Source organism: Cucurbita maxima, unplaced genomic scaffold (genome assembly GCF_002738345.1).
Source record: "Cucurbita maxima cultivar Rimu unplaced genomic scaffold, Cmax_1.0 Cma_Scf00031, whole genome shotgun sequence".
NCBI classification, from domain to species: domain Eukaryota; kingdom Viridiplantae; phylum Streptophyta; class Magnoliopsida; order Cucurbitales; family Cucurbitaceae; genus Cucurbita; species Cucurbita maxima.
In genome coordinates, this window is record NW_019272047.1 from 167,331 (window position 1) to 187,772 (window position 20,442).

The 20,442-nt window shown below is 34.9% G+C and overlaps 3 protein-coding genes across 8 annotated transcripts; all 3 read right to left on the minus strand.

The window, feature by feature from the left end:
• Positions 1–2,513: 2,513 nt before the first annotated feature.
• LOC111466553 (probable ubiquitin-conjugating enzyme E2 C) lies at positions 2,514–5,253 on the minus strand. 3 transcript variants are annotated; one of them, XM_023111259.1, is made up of 6 exons: positions 4,880–5,253; positions 4,557–4,584; positions 3,443–3,673; positions 3,218–3,281; positions 3,070–3,146; positions 2,514–2,826 (listed from the first exon to the last, which is right to left on the minus strand). In XM_023111259.1, the coding sequence occupies exons 1-6, from the start codon at positions 5,002–5,004 to the stop codon at positions 2,698–2,700; spliced, it is 654 nt and encodes a 217-aa protein (XP_022967027.1). In that variant the 5' UTR covers positions 5,005–5,253; the 3' UTR covers positions 2,514–2,697. The 3 variants fall into 3 exon arrangements, with proteins under 3 accessions (XP_022967027.1, XP_022967028.1, XP_022967029.1); XM_023111260.1 differs by having other exon boundaries at positions 3,070–3,129; positions 4,880–5,252; XM_023111261.1 differs by lacking the exons at positions 3,070–3,146; positions 3,218–3,281.
• Positions 5,254–6,914: 1,661 nt separating this feature from the next.
• LOC111466542 (MLO-like protein 2) lies at positions 6,915–12,538 on the minus strand. Of its 4 annotated transcripts, none has more exons than XM_023111246.1 (16): positions 12,090–12,538; positions 10,935–11,053; positions 10,629–10,686; positions 10,316–10,536; positions 10,012–10,128; positions 9,880–9,940; positions 9,477–9,565; positions 9,075–9,149; positions 8,904–8,998; positions 8,771–8,820; positions 8,640–8,680; positions 8,374–8,547; positions 8,250–8,285; positions 8,046–8,113; positions 7,899–7,959; positions 6,915–7,777 (listed from the first exon to the last, which is right to left on the minus strand). In XM_023111246.1, exons 4-16 carry the CDS (start codon positions 10,529–10,531, stop codon positions 7,235–7,237), a joined length of 1,626 nt encoding a protein of 541 aa, XP_022967014.1. In that variant the 5' UTR covers positions 10,532–10,536; positions 10,629–10,686; positions 10,935–11,053; positions 12,090–12,538; the 3' UTR covers positions 6,915–7,234. The 4 variants fall into 4 exon arrangements, with proteins under 4 accessions (XP_022967014.1, XP_022967013.1, XP_022967011.1 ...); XM_023111245.1 differs by lacking the exon at positions 12,090–12,538 and having other exon boundaries at positions 6,915–7,368; positions 7,426–7,777; positions 10,935–11,240; XM_023111243.1 differs by lacking the exon at positions 12,090–12,538 and having other exon boundaries at positions 6,915–7,461; positions 7,519–7,777; positions 10,935–11,239.
• Positions 12,539–15,355: 2,817 nt separating this feature from the next.
• On the minus strand, positions 15,356–19,229 carry LOC111466346 (serine carboxypeptidase-like 27). Its single transcript, XM_023110950.1, has 9 exons — positions 18,268–19,229; positions 18,087–18,182; positions 17,883–17,975; positions 17,709–17,794; positions 17,348–17,608; positions 17,127–17,254; positions 16,948–17,043; positions 15,861–15,966; positions 15,356–15,747 (listed from the first exon to the last, which is right to left on the minus strand). The coding sequence occupies exons 1-9, from the start codon at positions 18,626–18,628 to the stop codon at positions 15,607–15,609; spliced, it is 1,368 nt and encodes a 455-aa protein (XP_022966718.1). The 5' UTR covers positions 18,629–19,229; the 3' UTR covers positions 15,356–15,606.
• Between the last annotated feature and the right edge of the window lie 1,213 nt (positions 19,230–20,442).

Below are 20,442 nucleotides of genomic sequence, written 5' to 3' on the forward strand. Positions count from 1 at the left end.
ATTGCAATGAACTGACAAGCCATAGAAGTTAGAAATTCTGTGTTTTTTTGTTCATCGGCGGCCGTTCATCTCATTGCACGCTTTGGCTCCTCTTTTCTTCTCCATATCTTTGTCTCTCCCATTTTTAATCCTTATTTTATACTTTACGTCGGCGGTTTAAACCGAGCAAATATTTGAGTATCTTAACGTTAAATTCTGTGAGATCCCACGTCGGTTGAAGACAGGAACAAAGCTTGTAAAAGTATAAAAACTTCGCACTAGTAGAAGCGTTTTAAAACAATGAAGCTGATGACGATACGTAACGGACTAAAACGGATAATGTCTACTAGTGGTGGTCTTGAACTATTACAAGCTCCCTTCTGTCTTTGCACTCGAGGGCCAATCTCCATCTAGCTCTAGGTGACCCGAGGAAACCTTACATGCCTCCGTTATCTTTTGGAATACAACAAAAAAATTGTACTCTCGTGGTTTTCTTGTTTAGACAAGATAATTTTAGTTTAATGTAATAAATTAACTTCTATGGTTATTTTATGATCGAATATACATTCTACTCTTTGATCTCTCGATGAATGTTATTATCTGCCTTATCACTCGTGACCCCAATTTATTTAGAGTGGCTCTAATAAGTATAATGTAATGTCATTATTTCATTCATTTAAAATGATTCTAAGGATTATATATTTATCTTATTATCGGAAATAGATAGTACTCTTAAGCTCCGTATGACGATTGAAAGTTGGACTATTCCCTTGTTTAAAAGCAAGCAAGCCCTAAAGTGAGGAAAAAGGATCGTTTGGCTCGTTCTCCAGTCTCAGTTAACGGCTTGAGAAAGGCAAGAGTAAGTACTACTTTACTAAGGCAATAGGTAGACAATCTTCGTACATCCATACGAACACGAGAGCTCTATGTTTTGGTTGATGCCGACGAGACACAGATGTTGTTCCTAGTCTGGAAACTCCCAATTGGGGTCTATGCTTCTTCAAATCACAATTTTGAGTATTGTGGACGTTGAAGTATTGTTCGTTTTGATTCATTACATATCGTCGTCAACTTCAAAGTTTTGAAATGCATTTGACTGACGTTGATATGTAATAGGCAAAAGCAGACAATATTTGTGGTGGGTTTGGGCTGTTACAAATGGTATCAAAGTCAGACAACGGACAGTGTGCTAGTGAAGATGCTGGACCCCCGAGGAGGTGGACTATGAGATCCCACGTTAGTTGGAAAGAGGAACGAAACATTCCTTATAAGGATGTGTGGAAATCTCTCCTTAATGTACGTGTTTTAAAACCGTGAGGTTGACGACGATACATAACAGACCAAATCGGACAATATCTGCTAACGGTAGCTTGAACCGTTACAACTAGATCTGACATTGTCTTTGCAGTAAATCAGTTCGCATCATCCTACAAATGTTCATCTCTCAAACGTATCAAATACGATATCTCTTTAGCCTTAACATTTTGGAATTACTTTCTACTAAGATGCAACCTACAGTCTCACGACCATCCACAGATGTTGAATATCGCTCATTGATAACTACAACTACAGACCTTTTATTGGGTTCAAAAACTTGTTTGTGATATCTGTGTCACCTTAACTAGTCCTCAACATTGTATTGTGATGACGATCGTACCAAACATATTGAAATTCACTATCATTTCATTCATGAGAAAGTATTTGATTTTCCCCTTGTAATCCGAACAAATTACACAAACTTAATCCTAAACCAAACAAACCGAACACATGAAAAAAAAGAATACGCTACGCCCAAAAAAAACATCAAAAGATGAATGTATGAGAATTTGGACTAGGTGAGGTGAAGGAGGGTTGTGCAAAGTCATACGACACAGGCTGTAGAGTCCAATGGAAACAGAGAAAAGTTTTGTGTCTGGTTTCTTGTCTCATTAACAAGCTGTTTCTTTGTCATCTTATTAACTTATAATTCTTTGGTCTTATGTGATGTTTTCAATAATCTAAAACAACATAATAATAATCAATATATAGTTGCGCTTGCAAAACAAAGAGACGTAAACGAGGGTGTTGTGCTAAACCATCACCACTCCGACATAGTAATCCATCTGCTAACTCGTTGTACTTATGTAGTTTAGAAATCGTTGTCATAATGGAGTTTATAATCTTCTTGTGATTCTCAAAATAGTTACAAGGTTGAGTCGTTACTTAGTCTAACCGTTAGTCAAATAGACTTTGGATGACTTACTCTTATCTTTGTATCTTGATGAACAGAACGAAGCTTCACCCGTCCAAGCCATGGTTTCTAAAGAGGTAAAGTTCTTCTGTCAACAACTCTGCAATGATTGTCACTCATATATTACACAAATGAGCACGTAAAGCACTAGGACACGGCACCCAAGCTACCGAGATACCGAGCTTGGTACAACCGTAATAGAGACTTCGACAGATAATGTGTATGGTATTCTAGATTATCATAAAAGCTTCAGCAATGTTGAGAAAATGTGAATTCTGTTCTCAAATTTCACATGTGAATTCTGTTGCCTAAAATGGAAGCTATATTGTAAATTTCTGAGTTCTAGCAAATAGCACGGCAAGGTGCTTCCAAGTTTGTAAAATATTCTCCAGCAATTAATTACAGGGAAGAGAAATTAGCTATAAAACGGTACAGATATCCAGTTCACATGTCAATGTAATGTAATCTTTCTTCTATTTCTTTCTATGTTATAAAGTCAGACCTTTTATTATCTCGAGCTTTAGCGGTGTCGATGTTTGTTCTCTACTCGGCTTTTCAAAATCAGCCTTCCGTGACTGCACCCAAAAAATACTGTTTGTGGACCATCTTTCTGTAATCTAGACAATGAGAAAACAAACAATCAGCTTAGCTTTATGTCTTCATTACTTCATGTTCATCATGAGAAGAGCAAGAGATGTCAGCCCTTGAAACAAATTCAGCTCAGAGGAAGTGGAAGCTTATATTTTAGGGTCAAAGCTTATATATTTTAGAAGTGTCAGATAAAATAAGTAACTTTTCGGTCTACGGGGCCAGAGGGCGAGCAACAGACAGAGAGAGAGAGAGAGGGAGTCGAGTCCAACCTTCCTTGTTATTCCAAAGAGCAGCAGCATAGCTGTTGAGAGGACTCTCTGGGTTGGACTCTGCATTGTAAACACAACTTCACATGGGATGAGAGAATTATCATCAAGATCATAATATTCCCAAATATGCAGGGAGAAATGAGCAAACCTCCTAATAGGCTTTGAATAGACAAAAGAATGGTTCTGCAATCATATGCTGAAGACCACTTATCCTATCGAAAAGGACGTTACGTAAGTATCAGGAGATTCGAAAAATCAACTAAAGGAACGTTGAGGTACTTGATTTGCCATAAAGATCATGGGTGTTTTTCCTATCCTGTACAATAACCATCCAACATAAAAGCAAAAACACCCCTGTATATTGAACCGATACCTGAAGAATGTCGAGACAAATGTTGCCATATTGGTCGACATTTGGATGGAAGCACATCGTCTCGAACTTAACAAGGGGTGGCTTGAAAGGGTACTCCATGGGAAAATGTAAAGAGAGTTTGTAAGACAAACCCTCATATGCAGTTCCTTTCCCACCCTCAATCGTGCCTATCCATGTGAAAATGCTCTCACCTTCAGGAAAAGCTGAGACACCAAGATCATCTCCACTCATCTATAATAGAGAGCACCACCAAACAAATATGGTTAATGAACCATTTATATAAAGTAGACAAAACAATAAAGTTCCTAATTCCCTCCAACCATTTCACTGTTTTGAAATAAGTAAACACATATATTCAGCATGATGCAGATAAAGAAGTGCAAAGTTGAAGTCCAAGGAGTCACTATTTGCCTAACGATCGAGCAACAAATGAAATTCTAAGTTTTTCTTCTTCTTCTTTTTTGGTAAGAAATCGATCTATCATTGAGAAAATGAAAAATAATGTACAAAAACGACCATAAAAAGAGTCTTGAAGGAATGGACTCCAATCTAAAAGAACGAGACTATGGTGGTAATTACAAGAAGTCCAATGAACAAACTGTCAGGAATCACAACCCTCCACAATGGTATGATATTGTCCACGTTGAGCCTAGGCTCTCATGACTTTACTTTTGGTTTCCTCAAAAGGTCTCATACCAATAGAGATGTATTCCTTACTTATAAACCCATGATCAATCCCTTAATTAACGAACATGGACTCCTTTCCCAACAATCTTCAAAACATACTGCTAGTGATTACAAAAGAAATGCAAAGTTAAAGTCCATACATGATAATAAGAAGCATAGAAGCTGCAAAACAAAATGTCAAGTATGTCATGACAAACTACCCTTGTCCCAGGGAGTGGATGGGATGGGACCATCGTTCTATCCACCAACAAAAGGGAAATTACACATTTTCCAAATGAAGATCGATCACCAAACCCAAGAATTGCTTATTCTCACTGTTTCAACCAACCATCAATACCGACTCAAGAGAATCATGTAAATAAAAAGATTCAAGAATCAAAGAAACACCATGAGAAATGTAAAACTAAAAAGAAACTACAAAACATACCATCAGTGACATCAATTCCTTTTGCAGCCTGCAGCCAAATAAAGAAAAACGTCAAAATCTCATTACAAGAATCGAAATTAATAAGAATTCATTGAAAGCATGAATCTCAAGCCTTCTACAAATTTGATAATCAAAACAAGGAAAAGCAGCCAACAATCAACATACCAGATTTACTATAAACACTAAAAAGCAACATTAAATCGTACATTCCTCAATTCTCGCCATCGTTTTCTTTTACTTTCTTATCGATTCTTAAGATTCACCACAACCTCGGGAGCAAAAACAATCAACAAACAAAAAGAACGATCGACAAGAAGTTTCACCTCTGCGCAACAGCGTTGGAGTCGATAGGATTAGAAGAAGCGGACGGCTGCTTCAATGAAGAACTGGTGAGATGCTGCTGCGAGATCGAGGAATTGTCGCCCGTCGGATTGGGTCTCACCTCCATATCCACAACGATCAATAACACAAAGAATCCTCTCAAATTAGATCCAACTACGAATCAAGCAGACGATTAAATGCATAACACCACCGTCTTAGACTCGAAATGCTACGATTCTACGATGAAATCGAGTGAAAATCACCAAGATTTCAGTTTTTTTCTCTGTTTCTGGAGAAAAAAATTCAGTTAGTGGAGACGGTGGATGAAGACAATGGCTTTCACTATTTCGTTTAATAATAAAAAAATCCAAAATTTTCAACTTTCAAATCATATAATTATTTTTTCATTACCAAACAAATCCATCATATCTTATTATTTAATTTCATCGAATTTTGTCTTAATAAAATGAAACTTAATTATTTATATTATCGGAGTGTCACCCACTTAAATATATAATTTTTTTTATTAAATTAATAAAAATATTTCTAAAAATTTCAAAATTTTCAATAATTCTTCTAAAGGGTCAATATTTCATTTTTGAATTAAAAATATGATTGAAAATTTTTAAAAATTAATATATCTATTTACACCTCATAAATCATATTATTAATATTATTTTTGAAAGTTTGAGAAATATTTTTATTAATTTAACTATAAATGTATTTTTTAAATAAAGTATTAACTATAAATGTATTTTTTACTTTTTTTTTCTTTTCTTTCTAAAGCTTAAGGGTATAATTGAAATTTTTGAAAGTTCAAGAGGGTTTTTTGAGACCGTGCTTGCTCGTATTTTTATTACTTTAGCTATTTTTTTAATAGAGTATAGGTTCAAATTTTAATTCTCATTTTATAATATGTCGTAATATGAAGAAAACAATTGTTAATAAGATCAATAATTTTATTAATGAAGATTTCTATTTTATAAAATGATTACGACGTTTAAAGAGAATTTCACTCCATAAGAATCTAAGTAAATGGATTTAAGTCGGTCACCTGTCTAGCATTTAATATTTTAGAGAGGTCGAATAACATTAAAAAATAAAAAAATAAATAAAAAAAATAAACAAAGGTGAAAGTTGTTAGAATTAGAAAAAAAAAAAGGCAAAGAAGTGGACTAATTGAGGAAAAAATATCGCTCAAAATGAAGAATAATGAGTCGTGGGGTAATTGGTCTAATAATCAGAGGCATCGAGGTAAAGATCATGGTTAGAGCTAGAGGTGTTCGTATGACTTGAAAACCTGACTAACTTGAACTATCCAACTCAAGCTATAAGAGTTGGATCGGTTCGCAGGTCGATATTTTTTTTGTCAGGTATACCTGACCAACCTAAAATAGAGTTACAACTCAACCCTACCTTATTTTTAAGATTATTATGAAACTTAAGAATATTTGAGAGATGTTGGTTAGTGATGCATTATGACTTGTAAATGTTTGATATTTGAACTTTACTAGATTATAGTCATAATGTAACATGTATGGTAGATAAGTATGATTTTTAAATAACAACCTTAAAGATGTTTCCAACCTGTAACAGTCCAAGTCCACTACTAGTCGACATTGTCTCTTCTGACTTTCCTTTCAGGTTTCCCTCAACGTTTTTAAAAACGTGTCCACACCGTTACAAGAAATGCTTCATTCCTCTCTTCAACCGATGTGGGATCTCACACAACCCAACCCAATCCATATATACTCCTAATTAGGGTTATGGATTTGGAAAAATCAACATAATGTTAGCCATAGATGGAGCTTTTAAGCCCGTTCCACCGGACTCAACTCGAGGGCCAAACGATCCCTATGAGGTTAGCCATGGAGTAAATAATCTAACAAAATTGACTTTTAGTTCAAAGATACATTTCTTTGGGGATAAGATATTAAAAGGGACATCTCAGTCTTATCAACAAAAGAATGATAAAAATGGAATCTATAATATAAACCACTCACTCATATATTAAACATCAAAATCAAACATTTAAAGTAGTTGGTGCTCACTTTTCCAATGGAGATAAGCTTTGTCTTTGCATTCAACACTTTCAAAAAATCCATACAATATTTTATATCTGCAAGAAGTGACAGATCACAGATGGAAGATCTCAACAACATTTCATATAGAACATTGTGGAAAAAGAATGGCTTTATTGTCAATTAATATAGAAAAATTGGGAAAAACAGCTATAGGAAACTAGTTGCTATGCCATACCTATAGAACTGTGATCTCAAGTGTATAAAAGAACTGTCCTGTACTTAAAGAACGTGCAAGAATATGTGTTGTGGGTGATCTTATTTCCCATGGCTAAATCATTTGGCAAATGAGAAGTCTGAGGGAGTCCTAGTGATTTCATTTTTGTTACGAGCAGGACGTGGTGTGGTACCTGGTACGGTTGAACTTGGCTGTTGAGCTGTCATCTCCTGTTCTCCACTGGAAACAGAATGTTCGTGTTCTTGATGATCATGGGCTCTACTATGATGTGAAGAAGGTCGAATGGAATGTTCGTGTTCTTGATGATCATGGGCTCTACTATGATGTGAAGAAGGTCGAATGGAATGTTCGTGTTCTTGATGATCATGAGCTCTACTATGATGTGAAAGAGGCCGCTCTTCAATGCCCCAACGGTCGTGTTCAGCATCAGATAGCCTGGGAGATGTGCTGCTCTGCTGATGTTTGTGCAGAAGGTGGAGGGGAGACATACCGTGCGTTGGAGTAGCTGGCCTGCTTGAGAATGGCGAGGTACCATCCGGGTTGCGGTGTTGCTTCATGTGTTTTTTGGCAGAGTGGTGCCAGTTCTTCAATGCCGTTGCTACTCGTTCGTTGAAAATGGTTGGTTTCATGTTAGAGCCCATCTGGAATCAAGTGCATACAAGGTGATGAATGGCTAGTTTCTTATGGAACTATTATGAGATTCATATTTAATCAAGCTCAAGAAAACAGTTCATAGTATAATGATCTTGAAAAGGTAAACACCTGAGTAACCAGAGCATAGAGTGGGAGCGTCACATAACTGCATAGAACTTGTATGATGACCCTGAAAGTTGTCGAATTCGGTTTCGGTTAGCGGTTTAAAGACGGAATAAAACTCTGGGATGTTTACAGATTTGTTAGTGAACTTACCCCATTGAGAGTCTAATGGCAATGTCTTCAATCTTCTGATGGAAGCAAGATCTCAAGCTAAATGCATACTGAAAGAGAATTAAACCAAGTATTAGAGGAGGTTGGTTCTCAGTGTAGATAATTTCAGAAGCTACAGAAAGAGGAGAAAAACAAATACTATCAGATGAAAAACGAAAGTAGGACGGTCTCGGTCGAATTACTTACTGTGGTCCAAGCAAAGAAGGCAAGCTGAAATGCATTCTGCAATCACAGAGGGAATGTCATATTTCAGGGAGGAGAAAAAATATGTTCAATTTTAGAAAGATATGAAGTTGGCTTTGATAAGTACCTGAAAGAGAACAAAGTGAATCAGAAACAGAATAAGTTGTGGGCGTCCGAACCAAAAGAGATCATCCCGGGGCTGAACGACGGGAACACCCTTTATAACATGGCCCCTTTCTTGAATTGTCAATCCCATCTTTGTTATGATAACATGGAGCTTCGTTCCCACCAATAGAATTATCTGCATTACATAAAGAGGAAAACGAACGTTGAATGAACCGTGAAACAAGTCGTTTGTTAAAAATAAATGGTGAAGTATGGAAAAAAGCTTACAATTAAGGAGATGAAAGGCAGCCATAGATATGAATACCACCCTGACAAGGAATAAAAACGAAGCACTCCTCAATAAGTACTCAGAGATTGGGAGGAACTAAAAAAATGAAATGCAGTGATTGTAAGCTTACCATGCGTATTGGTTAGGATGAACAGAACAGCAAATAGCCACATCGCTGGGCTGCAGATTAGAAGATTGGTCAAAATTTTATAACCAATATCAATAAATGAAATCAAGTTCATGTATATAATGAAGAAACAAACCTAATCCCCACAACAACTTTAAAATCATTTTCGAGAGATCTGCTAATGTATTTGTGGAAATCAAATTTTACTTCACTTCCGGGGGCCAAATGAGCCTGAAAAATGGCTCATGTTAAAAGGTATGGACTTGCAGAATCTCTATAGATTAACTATACCATATATTTTGCTTACAACGATGAATCCATGTCTCAATGTCATGTAATCAACCTTGGTAACTGATCCAAAGAATTGTCTGAAGAAACAAACCTACACGACAGAAATGGGGTGATGAACATCATGTATAATGTCATTTTGTTGTATTTAAACCATAAAGTACTTATAAAAACAGTGGGAGGTTCAAACCATATGATCGTACACAGATGCAAAGGCAGGAGACTATAGTTCAATGAGAACATTATGAAAGTTATAATTATGGACTCATCTGTATCTCTTTGATCTTTTTCTTGATGTAAGACTCACAAGAGCCATCACCCTTTAACATAATTTGCTAAGAGTTTCTAGGAAGAGTGAATAGTTTGCCAAATTCATATTCATGAGCAAATTTCTTGACTAAATTTTGTGACAAACACTTACAATCCAGAGGAAAACTGGTGTACGACTCCAAAAGCTCAAGTGTCGGCGTCCAAACGTTGTATCTCTAGCAAATCTAAACCTTGCTGGATCTGCAAGACAGAAGATATCATTTCATAAGTATGTATTGCCAAGGATTTCTAATGAATAATTCTGCAATAAAACATGAGAAAATGATATCATAGCTCCAAAAGAAATGAAGCAAAATCTTAACTATCAAAAAAGGACTTCGTCCCAAGCTGTTGAAAAATCATCTGCCAGAATATGGTTGCATTAACCTAGCATGTTGTCAGTTAGTCATCCTAAGAAGATCACTTTATAGCTGGTGTTGTGATTGATATTTGAAACCTTGTGATTAAAGCACTTAAAATCTAGCGATTTCTATGGATTTTGAAGGAAACTATACCATTATAGTACTGGTATTCAAGTGTTTTTGTCTCGTCCTCCCAAGCCTTCCATTTTCTCATCTACAATTAAAAGGAAATCATGAAACCGATCAAGGGAAAAAGAGAGAGACGTGGAAAAGGTTAAAGACTACCTTTGTTCTGCCCAAAGCCAAAGTGGCGATGCAGTATAAGACATGGAAGACAGCCAGTACAAAGATGAAAATATGGAGCTGGTGGATTCCATATGCAGACACAAAGGCGACTTGGCCCTGAAAAATTGTTCACCCCAGAAAGCTTCAAATCACTTGGGAATATAAGCTCACTCAATTTCTACTCAATGCCAATTACGTTTTTGCTAGTCTATTATTATACAGAAAAAATGAAATATTGCAACCAGTAGAGCTGAGTTCAAATGGCAATAAGGGAAGTGTTTAGACTTTGAAGAGATTGTTTTACCCTATCAGCACATGCATCGTTTCCTTTTGAAGCTAAAATACGCCTCGATCCATAATCAGGATCTAAAAATTCAAAAAGTTTAAGACGGCTGTTCTTGGGTGCTTTTTCTTTTCCTGCACAGGGACGCCAAGTTGCCGCAAGCTCCCTCGAAACGCAAATTTTAGTGACAGCATCTTGGCCAATAGTTAGAAGTAGGGATATAAATCCCAACAGCATAAGCTCTTCATGAGACCATCAACAAGAGAGAACAGTCAACATTTGACATAAGAAAAACAATTCCCACAAAATTGAGGTGACTAGATGGGCCAAATACCTGCTTTAACCTTTTCTAGAGCTTCAACAAGTGCTGGCTTGTGCCTTCTCTCCAGCCACTGCAGGAAAATGAAGGTTTAATTGACATAACATACTGGATTAACACAGACATACAGAAGCACAACTTCATCAGAAGATAACTTTTGCAGAGCCAAATATTAAAAATGCACAACGACGTTCTAGCATCGAGCCATAATCAGCATTCTACTGAAGTTCTATACTTGAAAAGGGCGGGATACTTAAGCTAAGATTCAACCGTTTGGAGAATTCCCACACATAACTGAGTTATACACAGAAGAACGCCTACCTTTTCGGTGAGGTGAATGAGATGTTCAATGAAGATTGAAATAGCAACCAAGAAAAAACAAACAACCGCAACAGCCCAAGTTGAAGTATCTTCCAAAGTACGCTGCTCTTCTCCACAGGCTGCCATTGAGAATGGAAGTTATCTCCTTATTAACAGAAACAAAGCTCTCAAGCTTACAGAGAAGCAATGAAATTCTTGGAGGAGAAGGATGAGATAAATAAATGCAAAGCACAACGGTCTTCGTACTTCATTTATATAGTCTTATGCATGTGGAGGAAGTTACTTAATGAATTAAAATTATGCATGGTAATGCCTGCAACCAATCATTCTGACCCTTTCCTAGAAGGGTTTGTCAAAGGATGGGAGAGAAGAAGGACCACGTTATAGTGTGCTAGACTTGAGCCTTCACTTTTTGAAAACCAAATAAAAACGGTATATTATTTTTTTCAAAGAATAAGTTGATTTTGGTTTCGATAAGTTTTTTAATTTGTTTCTAAGTCAAAGTAAGGGATTCTGGAGGTAGTTTGAAGAAAAAGAAATAAAAACTTGAAAGTTATGGTTAACAATAATTTGAATCCTTCCTTTTTTTATAATATTGAGTTATAAATGTGTGGATGAGATTTCAACACTTGAAACTTTGTCTTTTGAGTTCAAAAACATGTATGAGCGAGGAATTCGAACTTCTAACCTCTTGATTGAGAGTACATACCTAAACTTATTGAACTACGCTCAAATTAGCTTCAAATTTGTCCTACTTGTTGAGCTATCTAAAGTTGACCGGTTTGAAATCATTATTTAGAACTTAAACCCTAAACCCTAAACCCTAAATCATGGGGAATCTAGCCATGTAATACCATGATGTAATGATCTAATTAGGATTAAATTGATACCAAAAACAGAGTCCACAAATATCCTCAACAGGCTGCGAAAAGGGATTAAACTTGAACAAAACAAGACAATGATAAACCTAAATCAGGAAACTACAACACGTATGCTAATATCAATAAGTTGATTAATCAATTAACTATCATGGAATTAAATCACAGCATGGACTATCATTACGCATTGAGATTTTCAAGCTCTGTATAATTCTCCTACAGACAGCTACTTTGAACTTATCATATATATCCGAACAGATCAACATAGTTTATTGACCTTATCGAGCCGAGCAGCAACGTTTGACGCGCCAAAGTTGAAAATTATTTCTCCTCTCCACATCAGAAGGGCCCTCCAATAATTCAAAGTTCGTTAAATCCCTCATCCCAGTGCCAGAAAACGAGCGCAAATGAAGACAATTCCACACGCGATATATTCGTTTCCATGACGACTTGTCGTTCTGAATCTGAAAATCTCAAACAAATTAGGGGAAATTAACGAAATACCCCCAAAATTATTGGAGTTTTAAGTCGTTGATTTCTGGGAACTCCTCGGCGTTGGACTTTGATGCGGAAGACTTGAGGGCCAGGTCGCTCCCCAAATTTGACCGTAGATTGCAAGAGAAAATGCTCGGATTCATCTCCTTCTTGCTTGAAATTTCTGAACTACTTGTTTAACAGAATCGTCTTCGATTTCAGAAATTAAACGATCTAAATTGTGGTTTAAGGAAAGAATGCATAACCCCTAATTTGAATGTTCTTCCTATGAAACATAATTTTTTTTTTCTTGAAACAAAAATTATTATCATTTCAGAATTCTTAGATTAAAATCCAAAAAAAAGTTGTATTTGAATTTTATTATGAAATAATTAATAGTTTATAATTTATAAATATTTAATAATATAAAATCTAAATTATATCAAATTTTCTCGATCAGTCCATTCAAACATAGTTTAATCATCAGTTTTAAGCCATAAATATATTTTTTTTTTTGTTTCATGTAAATAAATTTATTTTAAAATTTAAACTAAATTATTAAATTAAAAAATGGAAATATTATATGTTTTTACCCAAATATTTATTATAAAAATATATTAATTTTCAAATGATTTTTTTCTTTGGAATTTGAAAGAATTTTAGTCTTAATAAAAAATAATTAAGTATTAATTTTAGTACTTTTCTTAATTTGGACAAATTAATTTATAAGAACTAGAAAAAAAAATTAAAAAATACTTATTAATATTATTATTTTTGCATAATAAATTATTAAATTATTTTTATTTTGTATCTAAATATTGTCTTATTTAAAAATTTTAAATTTTATTAATGGATCATCTATTTTTTATAAAAAAAAATAAATTAAATATATACAGACATATTAGATAAATATAAAATTAAAAATTATGAAAAAAGTAATTTAATTAAAAAATTATTAGATTAGACAGGTTTATAAAGACTTTCACGTTCAATTTAATTAATTCACTTAATCCACTAATTTAAAATTGGTTGACTTATTAATTAGATATCAACCACACATGTATTTCTCTAATTAAATTTCTTTTATAAATTTGAGCTTTTATTATATAATATTTTTATCCACGTGTCATATTAAATTTCAATAAAAAAATCTCTGTCAAAAAGTATTTTTTAAAATTTAGTCTATATTTTATTATTATATCACTCCCACTTTCTCCCCCTTCATTAAATTATAATGTTTAAAAAAAAGTCAAAATTTTTATTTATTGTATAAAAATTCATAAAGTTTAAGATTTTAGATATAAATATTGGTTTAATTATTAAAATAATTGATGTTCAAATTTCTTATATAATTAAAATTTTATTAATGGTAAAATAATTATAATGGTAAAGGTTTATATAATTTTATTAGGTTTATTCATTCGGAGATAATTATTAAAATTAATTTCTAAATAAATTAAAAAATCTAACCTTTAAGATTTAAATTTAATTGATTAAAATTATTTTAATAATTTAACTTAATTAACTAATGTAATAAAACCGTTGGAAATAGTTATATTATTTATATCAATTAAATTTGTATTATCCTAACTTAAAAATAAATTAAAAAAATATTTTAGAATTTTTTCTATATTAAATAAATAGAAAAGGATATAATAATATTTTTAAAAAATTGTAGAATAAAACGACAAATGAAGAGCTAGTTTCAAACCAACTATTTATCCCATTTTCGTAATTGAAAAAATGATTTAAAATCGATCTCGAACACACCTTTAAATATATATGATAAATGCTTGTTCGTGATTTTCAATAAAATGTATTTAATTTAAAAATGAAAAAGACCGAGCATTAACATGAAATTAATTCTACATGGATTTAAGTATTATTGATGTGATTTGAACGCAATTCGAGTCGAAGAATTTGTGAAATACCTAACGTGTATTGAAAAGAAAAGCATTTGATAGAAACCCTGAATCCTGAGTCGACCTAGCAAGGAGGAAATTTTCAAAGGTGATCGAGTTAGCTCGTGATTATGGTGTGGTCCAACTTTATTTCGTTTCCAATGTCTTAAATGAGGGCTATGTGTAGCAATGGGCATTGGTGCACTCTTTTGAATTGTTGTACGGTCAATGTTTTGTTTGACTTTTTTTGGTTTTTTTCTTAAATTATTAGTTATTTCCTTGTAATTTAAGTTGATATTTAGTCATATTTGATGTGGAGAAAAATAAATTTGTTTTTATTTAATAAAATTTAGAATAAATAAATAAATTTTCTAATTTTGAAAAAAAAAATTATTTTTCTTTGTTTCTAGACAGGGACAAAAGTTCGAATCTACCGTCTTTAGGTCATGGGCCTGATGAGTCGACCACCTTACTTCTTCCTCATCTTTTTTTCACTATTCCTATCCTCAGGGTTGCTTAGCCAGTCGATTGAAGGTTCAAAGTTATGAGATCCCACATCAGTTAGAGATGATAATGAATCATTCCTTGTAAGGGTGTGAAAATCTCTTGGGAAAACCTTAAAGGAAAAGCTCAAAGAGGACAATATCGGTTAGCATTGGATTTGGACGGTTACAAAACTAGACCCCCATAACATAAGTCCCCTTAGAGACAGTTAATTTAGTCAACTTGTGCACAATAACAATTAAGTCTATAATGTTCGACTATCAAATAGATGTATATTATAAAATTTAAACCAACCCTCTCGGGTTTTTTTTTTCAACATAGAGAATACAAGAATTTGAACTTCTAATCCCTTAATCAATGATATATTTCTTAACTGATTGAACTATGTTTAAATTCACACTTCAAGATCTAGATCATAACGTCACTCAGCCACCTCAAGTTTAAATATATAAAGGAAATCCTTTCCTTTCCCTCGTTTTCCTCTAGAAGCAGCTCAACAAAAAACCTCCATCATTTTCGGAAGGTTCGGGTCCGTAACGCACCGCATTTTTGAACCGAAACCGAAATCCCGAAATCCCGATAGTCTTCTCTTTACTAATAAAGTGTTCAATATGACTGATCAACATTCTGCATACATTCAATCCTGTCCAGAAAATCAAGATCATGGCAAAAGCTCTGAAAGTGAGACTTCGTTATTCCACAAACAAATCAAATGATGTTCCATTGTCTGCTGAATGGCAATACATTTGCTGAACTTTTTCTTCACAAGACATATCAGAATATAAAGAATGATGATATTTGAAGCTAAGAATAACAGCATTCGAGATGAATGCTTCCCGATCGGTCTTTTCCCGAGATGTTCTGTACATAAACTGTCCTATTCTTCTTTAGATGTAAATATGATTACGATCGTCTTCAACGTGGAAGGGGCTTGTTCTCCAAGAATGATCGGAAAAGAATGAAAGCTTCACGAGGACGGTGGAGTGGAACCTCATGGCCCGCTCCAGCCACGGTAACGAACGTCAGCCCTTTGTATATTTGACACCATCCGCCTACCTGTATCGTCGTAGAATTAGCTCGTAAGACAGTATGCAAAGCTAACTGTTATAGTAACATTGCTTCAAGTTCAGTCTATCAATCAAGAAATGTTTGTTGTTGAAAGAACTAACCTTTCCATGGTCGTACCAAGGATACCAGTTGCTTAGAGTTGGGAGTTTTAAAGCATCGATAGAATATCGCGTTGCTGTCACGGGAACCACTGAATCGGTGTCTCCGCTGAAAGGGAAAGTTTCATCAGGATCAGCAGAATGGAAGAATAAGAACTGAAGCTCAGACAATTATGTTTTGTATGTAGGAACAAAAAAATAAAGGAATTTACAAGTAGTATTGATCGACATGACTCTTTTCATCAAGTTCCGACTCAATGGGGGTGAACTGTGAGGTTCCACATCAGTTGGAGGAGGAAAACGAAGCATTATTTATTAGGGTGTGGAAACTATTCCTAGTAGACGCATTTTAAAAACCATGAGACTGACGGCGATACGTAACAGGTCAAAATGGACAATATTTGCTAGTGGTGGGCTTGGACTGTTACAAATGATATCAGAGTCAGACACCGAATGGTGTGTCAGTGAGGACGCTAGGCTCTCAAGGGAGGTGGACTGTGAGGTCCCATATTAGTTGGAGAGGGGAACGAAACCTTACTTATAAGGGTGTGGAAACCTCTTTCTAGTAGACGCGTTTTAAAAATCGTGAGACTAACGACAATACGTAATGGGTCAAAGCGAAAAGTATTTGCTAGCGGTGGGCTTCAGCAATTACAAATGGTATCAAAGCCAGATACCAAATTGTATACCTGCGAGGATGTTGGGCCTCGAAGGAGGTGGATTATGAGGCCTCACATCAGTTGGAGAAGGGAACGAAACATTCCTTAGAAGGGTGTGAAAACCTCTCCTTAGTAGACGTGTTTTAAAAACCGTGAGACTGACGGCGATACGTAACGGATCAAAGCAGACAATATTTGCTATCGGTGGGCTTGAGCTGTTACATGAACCATAAGATAAACTTCTTTTAACCGCCTAAACTTCTCCGATTCTAGTATTTTATTTAATATTTTTCTTAATTAAGGATCGCTCCTACTAATCTCATACGACAACCACTTAAGCGAATAATATTCTTCGACACTTGGTTGTTCGGAAAAGTGTATCGGGCTAGGCCTTAGCTATACCAGGCAATGGATGAGGAGAAATGGACTACCTGAATACCCAAATTCTGATACCAGCAGCAATCAATTCTTGATATATAGGAAGCATAGAGAGAGGAGAATCATCCCAGTAGCTTCCCACAAGATCACTGTGAAAGAAAAAAGCAAGAATTCAGAAGACCATGCAAGCGCCCAAATAACGAGATACCTCAAATATGCCATAAAAACAAACCTGCATGTACTCCATGGATAAGTTATCCCAGTTACATTAGCATGGAATGCCTTCTGAACGTCGGGGTGATTAAAGTACACGACAGAGTACCTCTCGGTACAGGGATCGTAGGCTCTCGACATCCATGGCTGAATTTAACGTAAAAACTCCCTCAACGTTACAAAAAACCGAATCAAATAAGGAGTTTTTGCAAAAACTGACAGAATGTTGAATGTACTTACATAGTGACCCCTTAGGTTATGTCTCAACGATGCAGTACCGTTGCACGGACGAGTGTAAATGCTATATGGATCGATATTTCCTTGCTCAAACTCTGCAACAGACAGAGCTTTCTTGCATTCAACTGACGGGTGCTGAGAGGATCCAAAATCACAAGCATGTCGCAGCAGTCGGTACGTAGAATCGGATATCAGACCGTGAGTCCACCAGTACTCAAACGTGCCAACGTAATCGTGATAGTCGTCGGTAACAGCATTCCCTACCTAAACAAGAGAATCAAAGCAGGAAGATAATTCGCCATCGAGCAATAGTTCGATTAAAATAAATGTATGAACGACAACATTATCGACTCTAATTCATTACCATAAATCCCTTGAAGTTTATGACTGGATTCTGAATTCCCTTATTTCGTTCATAAATCAACTGTGATAGCTGAGGAACATAGTGACCTGAAACCGAACACGGGTTCATGCCATTATATCGAGTTTCGAATAGACATTAGTTCATGCAAGTAGAGGATACAGAGAAACTCGAAACCTGCATAACTCTCTCCAGCAATGTAGAAATCTCTGTGCTTATACTGAGGAAACCTTTCAAACCAATTCACTAAAAATCTATATGCATCTTCAGCTGAAAGTTCACAACAACAAAACATCCTTAAATGTCCCAACATTTCATTGTTTATCGTTTTGTTACGTGTCACGAACCATACCGTGTTAATTCATAATATCAGTAGAATACCTGTTTTCCGGTCACCTGCAGTGTACAAATCCGAGGTAGTATTCGAGTACGAAAAGCCAACACCAGCTGGGGATTCAAGAAACAGCAAATTTGCCACTGCAATGGATAAGATAAGATGAGATAACATGAATTGTTAGCAGAAAACTAGATTAGGAAAACCAAACAAGCTAGACACACATACAATTGTTCCAAGCATATGGATTCAAGTACAGAGTCCTCCCATCTGGCTTAATCCGGAAAGGACCAATTTCTTCAGCTGCTCCATAAGCAACAGAAGAGCAACCAGGGCCACCGTTCAGCCACAATACAAGAGGTCTCGACTTCGGTACACGGCTAGTCGGTGTCTCGGTCAGCCAATAAAACAATGCCCTCCCAGCTTGCTTATCTACAGTAACATAACCAGAATACTGGGCAAAGTCCACATTCTTTGGCTGCCCTGGCAATTGGGTTATCCTATCTCTTTCTTGCTCAGAAATGTAAGATCCATGGGAGATTCCCACCAAAAAGAGAACAAAAAACAGATAGAATAACGAATTACTCATTGCTAGAATTGGGATCTTGAGATTGAGAAAGAAAAAACAACTCAAAAACTCAGATCCCAGGATAACTCAAAGAATTGATCCTAGAGAAGACAAGAACATAGAGACGGAACAGTAGCAATGGTTGAAATTCGTGCAGATATTTCATTAAAACATGGTCAGCATTGGTCTGAAAGTGATTCAATGTACGTAATGATAAGAACAGTGAAGAACGAGCGATTGTCGAGTGTTTTTCATTATCAAATCGCCTATTACTGGATTAAATTTTGACAGATTCAGCACATGGGGTTGCTATTAAAACTCACAAATTCAATTCTAACGAACACATAGAACAAAAAAATAGAAAAGAAATCAAAAGAATCTGTTGAATCATTGGATTAAAAGATGCGTGCGGTGAGATCTTGAAGTACAGGGGTTAACAGTGAGTGGTTGGATTACTAAAAAGAATTATGAATGGTAAAGGGAATGGTATGAAAAACGAAAAGAATGGAAAAATCAAGAGAGGTAAAAAGGAGAAAACAACAAAAGTACTCTATCGGCTGCTTCCGCCAGTGAATTCTGTAATGTACTAAAGCCGCAGCGGCAGCAGCGGCGGCAGCGGCGGTGGCGGTGGGTAGGTGGTCCATTAAAAATTGACCCCAGGATTGAGGACTTCCGAGGAATGGCTACTTCTTCCCGTTTACTGCTGCTACCAGACAAAGAAGAATTTTTCACACTCTTATAAATTATATTTGATATTTTTAATTTTTAATAAATTATTATAATTGATTTTAAATATAAATAATCAAAAATATTTATGAAAATTTAGAACTAAAATTAACATTTTTAATTTTTATATATAAAAAATAAAAAATTACAATCTTTTAAAATATGATATATACAGTTCCATTAAAATCAAACAATAAGAGTAATTTTTTAAATAATTTAAAATTTTTATTTCGATTAATTTAGCCAAAATTTATATAATAAACTTACAATTTAATTTAAAAATATATAATATTTAAATGTAAGAGAATAAATAGGGTGGACAAAGTGACGAGTGGTGACGGTGTCGATAGGAAGTTGTGCAATCAAGTTGTTTGTTGTAGGGACCTTGACCGACAGCTGTCAGGTAACCCATACATCTCACCACGCGCCCTCTTATCCACGCGCTCAATGACACAAAACGAGCCCCACCACGTTCCAGACAGGCAAGGTGAAAAAATGAGGCTGATTTGAAGAATATATTTGCACGTGACTTGCATGTGCAACTTTCTTTTCCCATTTTGCCCTTACGAGAATTTAAAACAGCAATATTAAATAATTGGAATAAGGCCGCCATCAGGGAACAAATAATAAAAATAATTACCGAATTAAAAAAATAAAATAACAATAATATTAAATATCGAATTAAAAGGAAGCAAGAAAAAGAAAAGGACATTCGGATTCCACGTCACAGTGGACCCCAGAAGGCAATCAACTGAAAGTGAAGTGGACAACACGTCTGCCCTCATCATGGGCCTAGTTTTATTGGGCTCATTTTGTCGGCTGGACCAAAATATGGGCCTTAAGCCCATATCATTTTTCGAATTTATATATTATTATTATTTTCCGTAAATTTACTCCCTATTTTACCCTCATTTCATAAATATATATATAAATATGAAAAATTAGATTAAAAATATTTAATATTTGTAAGTGAAATTTATAAGATTTTAGCTATTAAGTTGAAATATGCATAATTTTTTTAAATAATAATAATAATAATAATAAATAATTTTATTGGACGAAGAAAATTCACGTATACTCATTTAAAGAATAATCATGATTTTATAATT